Source organism: Macrobrachium rosenbergii, chromosome 45 (assembly GCF_040412425.1).
Source record: "Macrobrachium rosenbergii isolate ZJJX-2024 chromosome 45, ASM4041242v1, whole genome shotgun sequence".
Lineage (NCBI taxonomy): Eukaryota > Metazoa > Arthropoda > Malacostraca > Decapoda > Palaemonidae > Macrobrachium > Macrobrachium rosenbergii.
In genome coordinates, this window is record NC_089785.1 from 34,201,486 (window position 1) to 34,213,504 (window position 12,019).

The 12,019-nt window shown below is 37.9% G+C and overlaps 1 protein-coding gene across 1 annotated transcript in view; it reads right to left on the reverse strand.

Annotated features, from left to right (window-relative positions):
• The window catches only part of La (La autoantigen-like), a 28,876-nt gene extending 18,160 nt beyond the window's left edge, over positions 1-10,716 (reverse strand). Inside the window, exons 1-3 of the mRNA XM_067089048.1 lie at positions 10,532-10,716; positions 5,450-5,603; positions 4,045-4,170 (exon numbers count right to left, since the gene is read on the reverse strand). Of these exons, the coding sequence (XP_066945149.1) occupies positions 4,045-4,170; positions 5,450-5,590 (267 nt within the window). The 5' untranslated portion in view covers positions 5,591-5,603; positions 10,532-10,716. The remainder of the gene's footprint in view (positions 1-4,044; positions 4,171-5,449; positions 5,604-10,531) is intronic.
• Positions 10,717-12,019: the final 1,303 nt, after the last annotated feature.

Below are 12,019 nucleotides of genomic sequence, written 5' to 3' on the forward strand. Positions count from 1 at the left end.
TATCACTACAGAGGCATTCATTTACAATTTTTACTTTCTCAGATACATCAGGTAGAGATGGAAATCAATGGATATCTCTTTGAAAGATGTCTCAAAATATGCCAAAACTAAAAATATTTAGGCTACCTACAAGAGAATGAGAGGGAAAATCTTTCTGTGCTGCAATGTGAGACCTTCAAATATTCAAAATTATTTCATGCACTCATAAAACCTTATTTCATTTGAAAGGCAAAGAACCACCTTTCAAAGGCTTCTTTATCATCATTTACTTTCGTGTATAAGACAACCTTTAGATAAGACAAGGTAAAAAAATTATGACCAATTTTCATGAATTTATCTCATATCTGCAGTATAAGACGACTGCTAAATTGCAAAACCATATGTGTATAGGCTAGTTTTTGCAACAACAGTTATCTTAGGAAATACTGGTTATGTAAAGATGATGTTATAACAAATGCTGTTTTACTTACTGTATCCTTAGAAATTCAAAATACTGTACTGTATATACTCGTGTGTCATGCAACTTTTCAAGATCTCATTTTGAAGTTAATTTTAAGGGGGTCACATCATACACGAAATATAAAATTAGCCTATGTAATATTCACATATCGCATTACAAAATACAAACATAGTGAATATGCATCTTTTCCATGGATCTTTTAACAAGTTATGCCTTACTCCACTGTATCCAGTAATACTGTATGTATTTGCATATTACTATTTGCATTATAAAATACAAACATAGCAATCATGTGCCATTTGCATTGTTTAGGTTTTCATGAACTTGGACGATACCTTCTGGGAATTTCTGTTTCAGCACCAATTCAATTTCCATTTAAGATTACCATGGGGAAAGTTTCGTCCCATTTGCCTTATACTTTAAAACAGTAAAATGTGTTCTTTCATGCCCAGTGGTTTTGATTAAAATACTTTTCTCTCCAATATTATTTACAGTTGAGTTTGATGGCATACTGAAGTTTAGGAGTTTCATCCATGTTGCCAATGCACAATAATTTATTGTCATTAATGCTTGAACATTTGCTCAGCTTCAGCTACAACTTGCACCTTAAATTTGGCAGTATATTTCCTTGCGATCTTTTCTCCATAGCAAATAAGGGTATACAGTAATACCCCGAACTCGTACAATTTTGAGTTGCGCGAATTCACAGACACGTGAACTTTTCATTGAAACCTAACTAATTGTCATAAAGAAGTTTTTCCAGACACGTGAACATTTGAGAATACTGAGAAACCCTGCAAAATTGTTTATGTTTAATTTTTTATGTAATTTATAAGTTTTCAAGCTTTTATTTGTAAATTAAATAACATTAAATAATAAAAGTAATAATCTCTCTCTCTCTCTCTTTTACTGAGATGAGAGAATTTTTATGGTACATGTATATGTTTATTTGTTTTGTATGATAAATATATTTTTTACCTAATAATAAGTACTAATTTTCAAAATTCATAAGATTAAATAATAATAATAATAATAATAATAATGTAACTGTAATTACAAAATTCGCATGTGATATTAAACAAATATCTTTCCCTCATCTTGTGTAAGAAGCTCAAAGGCAAAAAGCTGTCAGATGGGGGGAAGAGTTGCTGATTAGGGGGTCAAAGGTTTCTCATGTAATTCTCTCTCTCTCTCTCTGTCCGTAATAATTCATAAAAAATTTCTCTCTCTCAAGTAAGGTCAACTGTTATATATCTCTCTCTCTCTCTCTCTCTCTCTCTCTCTCTCTCTCTCTCTCTCTCTCTCTCTCTCTCGTTAAGTAGTTAGCGCAACCTGACGTATTACTGTTTCTCTATATGTCTTTAACTGTACAGTAGACAATTTTAAATTGATCTAATTTTACCTGTACCGTCTACAAACTGTAAATGCACCGTTCTAAAACATAGAGACATAGAGCATTTCAGAACAAAGAAAAAGAGACAGAATAAAGAAGTTTTTAAAAATGAGGTTGAGAAGACCTCTAAGAATAGATCGGTGGAATGGTGAGACAGATAAATAGGATACTAATCTTCATATTCTCGTCAACCATTTATTTATTAAGGTAATATATTAGCTAACTTTTAAATGAAATTACAGTAACTTTAATTTTATTTAAAAGTTAGTTTAATAGTGAATATCCATCGTTTGATATCTAACGTAACAACAACTCTCTCTCTCTCTCTCATGTTATTCTCTGTCTCTGTAATAGTTCATAAATATTTTAACTTGATATTTCAAATAGGACAATATCTCTCTCTCTTTCTCTCTCGTGTTATTGTGTGTGTCTCTGTAATGACTGATAAATAATTTCACTCTCTTAAGTAAGGACAACCCTTCTCTCTCTCTCTCTCTCTCTCTCATACATTTATACAACTTATTATTTCTCTGTACTGTATGTCTTTACCTGTACAGTAGATAGTTTCAATTGATCTAATTTTACCTGTACCATCTACAAAGTGTAAATGTGCTAGTGTGGCAAATATGTTCTAAAACATAGAGACATAATAACTAAGAGTTGTATTAGTCAAAATAAAAAACACTGTTCGTGCCAAAGCATTTCAGAAGAGAGAGAAAGAGACGTAGAATAAAGAAGTTATTAAAAAAAGGCTGAGAAGACTTCTAAAAATTGATCGGTTGGAAGTGGAGAGACAGAAAGTCTCTTCCAACTCTCTATTTTTATGTCAACCATTTACTTCTTTTTCTAAGGGTAATGTATTAAGCTGACTTTTAAATGAAATTACAGTAACTTAAAACTCATTTAAAAGTTAGCTTAATAATTTGGGAGCATGATTAGGGTCATATTTAGTGTTTAACCTTTAAAAAGCATTTATTAGCAGTTTTAAAGACCATGCCAAACTTATGCAAGGGGTTCTGGAACCTAACCTCGTGTAAGTTCGGGGGATGACTGTAATGTAAAATATATATCAGTCCCATTCTATTTAACGTCATTTGTAACATAACAACAGGAATTGTTTACTATTGTACAATGGTTGAAATGCAAGCAAAACAGCTGTTGTTATCCGATTCGATTGTTATTAGCCATGGCCTAGACCGTGTTCATGGCAAAACAGTTGTTTCTTGTCTGGTTGTTTATGGCTGTACTCATTTACTCAACGAGTATAATTATTCACTTTTACTTTCTCAACATACCTAACTAGAAGATGGATAAAGAGATGGAGTAAAAGAGGTTAGTCCGTACTAATCTGGTCTCTCAAAAATGGAACTTGCATGTTACAAGAGATACAAGATAAAATAATTTTTTATGGGAGAAAATTTGGGGGTCGCACGATGCGCAAGATTGAGCGTTAACGAGTATATACAGTAAACGAAATATCAAAGTCGATTCTATGCCATGTTTTTCAACACGTCACCTAAAAGAAAAACATTGTTTTGTTTACGTTTCATCACAAGCAACCCCAAACAACAATACGATAAATTATGTTTATTATTGTTCGTATGACTGAATTGTTCTAAACAGTTACCAACAGCCTGACTTTTTATTGAAAAGTGAATATTATGTTATCTTAAATATTATTACTACCGTAATTACACTACGTTACCAAAAGATACATTTTGTTTACATTTTGTCAGCTGGCCTCGCATAGATCGAAGTTGATTTCATTGATATGGAATTATTCCTCAAATGGGCTATTTACAGTATTATGAAGATATGCCAATAATATATAAGGTAAATATGGTTTTATTATTATCAGTTTATTTCATAATGTGAATTTTTTCATGTAACGTCTGTGGTTATTGCACCAAGGCTAGCCTACCAATTATCAATTAAAATTCAAGGTTTGATTTTTAGAATGGTAGTATAAAACAACCCCCAGTTTTTTGGGGTGAATTTTATGATTTCAAGGTTGTCTTATAAGCGGAAATATATGGTAAATATATTGCAGAAAAACATAGCAGTAAACTAAATCTATTAACATAAAACCTAAACAATATTAGACCATGATTCTAAGCCAACTCTGTTAAGTTAATGAATTTAGTGCCACAATAAAGGTAAAATTAAAACTTTATAAAAGCATTTCACTTACTTCTATGATATTATTCTTTGACTTCTTGAGAGCACCTGAGATGACAGCAGAATCTGTTGAGAGCGCTGCAAGGCGCTTGAATTTTGTCATGGTTTCTAGAGCAATCCACCCATCATCTTTCTTAATCTGTAAAAAATACAATAAAAAGATGCAAACAAACAAAATCTCGCACAACAATTTTTTTTTTTTTTTATCTTACTCACTCTTTCCCTCATCCAATTTGTAAGCTCAATAAATTATAAAGCACACAGGACATTAATCCACCACGCACAGCATCGATAATGCAGCGTCTTCCAGCTCATCTGAGGAACATAACAGGGTGAGCGTAGATGTGTTTAAGAATAAGCTCGACAAATTCTTGCATCCCAGACCATAAGACTTTTCATGCATTTCCACTGTTGCACACTGAGGGACCTGGGGCAACCCGAGCTTTCTGTAAGGTCTGGGGCGACCATATTTCTTTTCATGCATTTACCATTTTTCATCCATCACACACCTTGAATTAAATATGTACTGCAACTGAAGTAAGTCACTGATGATGACTTTGAAAAAGTCTGAGAGATCACTTGACATAGGGAATAAAGGAAGAAATTGTGGTCTATATAGGATCTAAAAACTGGGTGAAATGTTTGGCAAAGCATGGGTTAAATGGAAGCATAGTATCTGGGTCAAAACATTCAGTCATAAAAAGCTCCTCATTGCTGTAATGAAAAACTAAGAACAGATCAAGAGTTAGTGGTTGACATGGGACCAGTCTTAACACATTTTACATGTGAGTAAAGGGAAAAACAATGAGAAAAAATTAAGACACGAGATAAAAGTTGCAATGCCAAGCTATCCACAAGCTTCTGAAAGACTTGCGAAGAATAGGAGCCAAGCCATATACCTACAGGATACTTAAGGATGTGAGAATCATACAGAATTTAAAGTAGATAATACTGGAAGCCTACAAAATAGACTAAAATGGTCTGAGCAAGGGGCACTTTTCACACGCACACCATCAAAACCAGTTTCCTTGTGGCCACATGCACTCAAGATTTCTAGTAGGCTTTTGCCAATAAAAATGCCCCTATAATGTTATCAAGCTCAAATCATAATGCATTTTGGCCTAAAGAAATAAGTGGGATAGTTTGGACAACTATTTGTGCAAAACCATATCTCACCATTGCTGCTGCAACTGTAATTATAACCTCACTTCTAAAGTATAATGTACCTCTTTTATAAGTTTGTAGTGTTCCTTTTGCAGTGTACTACAGACAATATTTCCAGTTTTTCCATTTCATTCATTACTCACTTAAACCCAACCTGTTAACTCACATGATGCAACTCTGTTTTCATTCTCAAAAGCTTGCACCTCTTTCACCTAACATACTGTTATACTAAGCAATTACAATCCAACCCTTACCTCTTCCTGCAAAAACTTGTCCCTGGGCAAATTGTAATCACCAAAATAATATTCAACCTGACGGATAATCTTCTCATCTACATCCTGGGATTGGTTTGCGGCAGCAGTCTGGCCATTGGCTGTAACTTCTCCTTCAGTCATCTTGGTAAAATATCTGGGGAAGTCACGATAGCTCATTAATATTCTTACTGACGATTACAAAAAAAAGTTGGCAATAAAAACTATAATTTAACAGTAAATTATAGCAAAGACCAGCCTTTTCCCACTGGTACCAGCCATGCCCACTTCCTTGGTATGTTTTTTTTTTTATTTGACCAACTCTCAAATCATTTGTTGGACATGAGGAGAAACTATTTCTTACTTCAAGATCCATTCTCAATATTGGAGTTTGCTTGGTTACTAAGTTTCCTCAAGTACTTAACATGAAAACCATGCTAAAATCTATCAAAGTTTACAGTGACTTGGATATTTACAGGGTAATGTCTTTATCCATTTATACTTTTCTAGTGTCTTGTATGTTTCAACAGTCATGCAAGTATGACTCCTGGTCAGATGTGTTTTGTCCCAGTGTACTGGAAGGAAGGCGAGTATATCTAGATTGATTCTTTCAAGTTTCACTTACTAAGTGGGGTTTTGGAATTCAGGCACTGCTTCGGAAACCCAGTTTGAATTTTGTGTTTTAGTCGGTGGGGGAAACTACATAACAGCAAAATACAAGGATGTATGCTAATCACCCCACATTTTTGCAAGGTCTGAATCTGATTACAGTATGGTTTACTGGAAGTTTTTAAAGCCCCCTCCCCCACACATCCTAGGTTATATTAGGGTGCACCCATATTAACTGTAATTTATGTCCCAGGTTAAGGAAAGGACAAGTGCCCTAGGTTAAGTTAGGCTACAAACATCCTTGTATTTCATCTGTTTCAGAGTAAAATTATTAGACATTAACCTACTGGATTCCACACTTTGCAAATAAGCCAATTTTGTGGGTTGCAAGAAAACACTACAAACGGTCTGCACCAATAAAAACAGCGAAATATACATAAAAAAGATGACAAGTTGGAAAAATATATGGTTCATGAATTTGAGTAGAAACTTAATATTGTAAGACAGGCATAATAAATTAGATACAAATTAAAGGTCAACTTAAACCTCAAACTTAATCTAAGGGTATTGCCTAATTCAAATTATTCAGGTCCAGATACTCTGTTACAATATCACAATTTTTGAAAGTAAATTGTATTTTTCCTAACTATACAAACCTGAGGTCCTTTACATTAGGAATTACTTATGGTGAAGCTGGACATAGCCGTTAAACTCTTAAACAAGGTGGTTAGGCAGTAACTACCACCAGGTAGGCAGGAATACCCGCCTGCCTGATGTAAACATTCCAGTTTGACTTTCGGTCCAGGTTCAGATTGAGGGGTAGCATGAGGTAAGGACCTCAGGTTTGTATACTTAAGAAAAATACAATTTACTTTCAAAAACTGTGATTTGTTCCAACACGATATACAAACCACCAGTCCTTTACAGTAGGAAGACTCACTGGTTGGAGGGAGGAATCTGAGTGAGTCTCTTGAACTGACTGGAGTTCCGTGCCTTTGACATATTGATCGGAGTGTAGGAACTGCAAGATCAAATGTCAGATACTGGACCTTTTCACGAGTGAGGAAACGTAACTCAAATGAAATAGGCTGGAAGAATCTTAGAGTTGGAGGCAGTAAGGAAACCCCAAGATAGGGTTTCCCTTATTGCCAGCCTCTCCTTCCTCCCCTTGCTACAGTCGGAATGATCCCAACGTGGAACTATGCCATTCCAACCTGGTACAGTTGTTGATCCCGTAGCAACACTGAATGAATGTCGAGACTCCTTCATGCAAGATATCCCCTGAGATATCCAGCCAACTACTGCTGTCCCTGCGATGCTCACTGTCAAACTGAAAGAAAAAGCAAAGATGATTAGGTGGGAGACTCCTCTCGCTACAAGGGGAACTACCCTACGCAGCGACGAGCGAAGAGGGCGAAGGAGAGAGATCTCTACTGAAGGAGAGATAAGGAAGAACCTACAAGGAGAGAGAAGGAGGGGAGGCCATCAAGGACATGGTGGAAGCGGAACTTACCGACAATGACCACAACCTCCCCCCCAACTCTCTACAGCGCAGGCAGCAAAAACAACACGCAGCACAAGTAGAAAGGAAATAGTCATGCCCTTGTACGTGGAGAAAAGGGACACCAAGAAGGGGAGCAAACTCTTACGTCTCGATCAATGTAAGGGAGCGAAAATATTACGTCCCAATCTAATATCTCCAAACGTACAGGGGAACGCCTTCAGTATCTAAATAAAGGGCTACTGGAAGAAAAGCATTACCACTCGGTTATGCTCCCCTACATACGCCCTTGGCCGTCAAACCCAAGACACAGACGCAGGGGAACAATGGCTTATGCAAGGCTATCACAAATCATGGGTTTGTATTAATAAATATCAAACACACGCAATATATACACACAAATACAGAAAGATCCCACAGGGATAATAAAGAGCGTAAAGACAGTCAGGCAAAGAGATCCGAAAACATGTCTGCAACGCATGACGGCCGAAAGCAGCCTGGAATGTATACACCTGGGCAGGCGGTTATTCCCGCCTACTTGACGGAAGTTACAGCCTAACAACCTTGTTCAAGAGTTAAACGGCCATGTCCAGCTTTGCCGTAAGTAATTCCTAATGTAATGGACCAATGGTTTGTATATCATGTCGGAACAAATAATTTTTCTGTGGCTGTCCATCTACAGCAAACGCCAAGGTCTAACAAGAGGTAGGTCCGAAGATAAAATATCACTAATTAATAGCATAAACTACGAATTGAAGTAACTTATTCATACCTATATTAAGGCAGCCAACTTTAGCCTAGGCCTAAGTTACTGTTGGCTATTCAAGGTTCAGGCCGCTTTCATTAGCTTTAGACCTAATTACAGGCCAGCTGTTTGGCAAGAAATGACATTTTCAATACTGAATCAAGATTACACTGTTTTAATGGCCAGCTAGGATATGATTCCATACTACTAGTGGATATAGAGTAGCCAGTACACTACTGGATGACAGTAGTAGGATGAGCCGGCCTACTTGTCATTTAGGCAACAGGCTATGCTGACTAGAGACAGGAGTAGTCAGTAATCCTGCTTCCTAGAAAAAACCTTCCATAGAATAAAAGTCACTCTGCATGATCTAAACCACCCAATCCTGGTAGTGTAGGCCAGTTCATGTGCTCGATGTTCCAGAGATACTTGGGGGGGGGGGTGTCCAGGGCTGGTGAAACCCACCCAGCCAGGTCTGGGTATAGCACCTTAAGTGAGGTTAGGAAGGTAATTTCTGGTTAGGTCAGGATACCGCATGGGTAGTGTGGACCACTGAGGGACACGCCCATAACTCATTAACGACAACTAAATGAAATATTGCATAGAATAAATGTTGCTCAGCGTGCCAGATTCTACCCAAAAAGTAACTCACTTGACCAATTTGCTTGATTTTCCCAAACGACAATTTTTTCAGCGGAGAGTAACTTTTTCTAAAGACCAAGTTGACGTGAACGGTGTCACGCGGCACTGCTCTCCCATGGTTCTTAAGATGGCCGAAGTGCGGCGCTCCTCTCACCCCGTAGTTCCTAAGGCTGCTGCCGTATGTCACCTCGACCTGACAGCGGGAACTTTAATTCTGTCCAATTGTATCTCAGGCTGACCCAGGTCATTCCCTAGGGCTTACGGATTAAATACTTCGAACCAATCACAATATGTTCTATCGATATGACTCTCAGGCCTAGGCCAACACCAGACTCGTGTTCTATCTTTCTCGAACCGGCTCAATGGAAAGTCACGACCTGATTTTGTTCCCAAAAGCGATACCTAGAAGGTGTTCCGTGTCCATTTCAGGCGTTTTTGGATTTAGTTAAGAGTGTCTATCTGCTCAAGAGCCACCCGACATCCCCTATCTCTGATTTACTTTCCAGACTGTCTACAATAAGACCCAGACCGAGTAATTCCCACTAACCTGTTCGGCAGCTAGCAGTTGCAAAGAAGCCCAGGATAGTAGGACCTACGAAGCTAATACTGTTACCTACATGGTCGGACAGCAGTAACACTGAATAAGGTAAGCAGAGCATTTACCTGTCTTTTTACATTTCTTTTGTTGCTAGGTTAGGTTTTGGAATGGACCCTAGAGTGCAGTTTGTTGTTTTTTGTAACCTGTGGCTACACTGAATACAGAGCATACGAGCTTGCCAAGAATCTTTCAAAATGCGGATAAGGCGCAAAGCGCCGTTCCGCTACCCTGAAATGAGAGCAGGTATGTTAAAAAAAATCAGTTACAAAATTAATGCCCGTTCTAATGTAGGCTGGGAGGTAGGGAATAGCCTAACCGATGTTTCTTACGTAGACTACAAGTACCATAAGCTAGCGGTTTCTGTAGGTTTATCAGGGCCTGCTGTGAGGAGAGTGGTGGGACAATATTTTGTGTGCAGAGTACCGGGTCAGCCTCACGTATGTGGTTTAGCTGGTCAAGCCTTACGTATGTAGCCTAGCGGGACAACCTATTGCTTTCCCCCACCTAAACCCACGGCTCCCAACAGGGTCCCCCCTACCGTTTATTATTTTCCAGTTGCTTTTTCTTTTGGCAACACCGACAAAAGCAGGCTTTTCATTACCATTATGAAACACTTCCACTTCAGGATTTAAAAAGAGCCTTTAATTAATTACCCTTCAGCCTTGGATCATTTCCCGTCGGGTGTCGTAGCCTGGGCAGGCCTGCCTATTGTAGCCCAGCCTACGGCAGGCTGTCCAATGTAAACACAAGCCTGTCACATTGACCGTTATACTTGGCATGGAATGGCTGAATGAGTGTTACCTTAACTTAATGATTCTTTGGATTAAATATAATCATTTTCGCAGCCGGGCCACTGTTAGACTTCCAAGCGTCGAAACGTAGCAAAAGAATCCAGAGGCCGAATGTGGCGTCTATAGGGAGCCCAAATCTTCCCCGAAGGTGAATATAACCCGTCGAAGGGCGCTTTCACGCATCGGTAACATTACTTACTTGGTAAATGCTCCTAAAATTCGTCTCGGTAGTTAAAGAGAAGCTTCGGTTCCTCAAATCCAGCAGAGAAGACGAAATGACAAGCGGGTTAAGCGTTTGCGATTTGCTTCACGTGGTGTCACGGCAACAACACCGAGGAAGAGTACGAGTGAGTAGCGGCATTACGATGTGCAGTTGCCAGTTTTGTATTTTAAATATTTTATTTTTTTGTTATTTTCATAATTGGAGGCGAATTTTATTCTTAGTAATGCAAATTAAAAATTTTTCAACATTTTAAATTTGATTGTCGTTGAATTAACGACGCTAAACTTGTAATAAATTACTTTATAAATCATTATACGTAACTCTAGTCTAGCTTCTTCTTCTTCTTCTTCCTGATCTTCTTCTCATTCAACGTGTGGACTCGCTGTAGGGGGGAGAAGTATATTAAAAGAGGAAGGAGGACACGCAATATCGTATAAAATTACATCGTCGCCTCGATTTCCTCGGAAATTAATTTTTCGTCTTTGTTAGTGCTTTCAAAATTACATTTCGCTAGAGCTTGGTTGTTGTTTCTAATAGAAATAAGTTTTTTCCTTGTTGCTAAACCATTGCGCCAGGAAAGCATGCCGATTGTTCGACATTTTAAAACAGTTATTCAATAGGAATTTTCACTATGTGGCAGTGTTCACGTAGACATTTGATACCAAACTGCCTCAGTAGTTTATATTTTTCATATATAAAATACAATGTCAGCACTAACTGTTGAGCGATCACTGTCATTCTAAATTGGCTTTCGGGTGTTAAAATTGCCCTCTGGTACTAGCAAATGTTGTTAAAGGATCTTTCCTAGACTGACCCCCAAGGGTTTCAACCCTGTATGTATCCACCTTTGTGGCGTGTTTAGTATAAGCCCGTTGGGGATGACGTAAAAACGTAACAAAAGACTGTAAATATCATAAGGATAATGACCCCAAAGAAATATTAGTCCTCGATAACGGCCCCGGAACATTGCTGAGAGTCTCTATCTAGGAAAGATCTGCTGTTAGCAACTGCTGCTTTAAACAGATTAAATTGTTATTCTTATTTGGTTAATTATAGATAATACATAAAATCCTTTTTCTGTTGCTTGTAATTTTTCACGGCTACATTATAAAGAAGGTTATTTAACTTTCTGCTGTTTGCAAACCGTACTTCTTGCATTAAGATTTTAATTAGATATCATGAATGAATGACTGAATCGTGGAATTTAGGCTGCAGGGCCAAGCACTTAAGCACTTTCGGCCAATCAGCGCTTGAGACAGGGAAAAGAGGGAGTTGGATAATTGGTATCCAAGACAGAGCTAGTGGAGAAATGGGATGAAGTACAAGGACCTCATGGTGATACTGATACTGGGAGAAACCCGTAAAGTTGTAATAAGAACTAATAGTTAGAACTTGGGCAACAAGATGGAAGGAAGAAAGCTAGAATGCATGCAAAGTCAAAAGCTAAGAGGTGGGTGCAGCAGC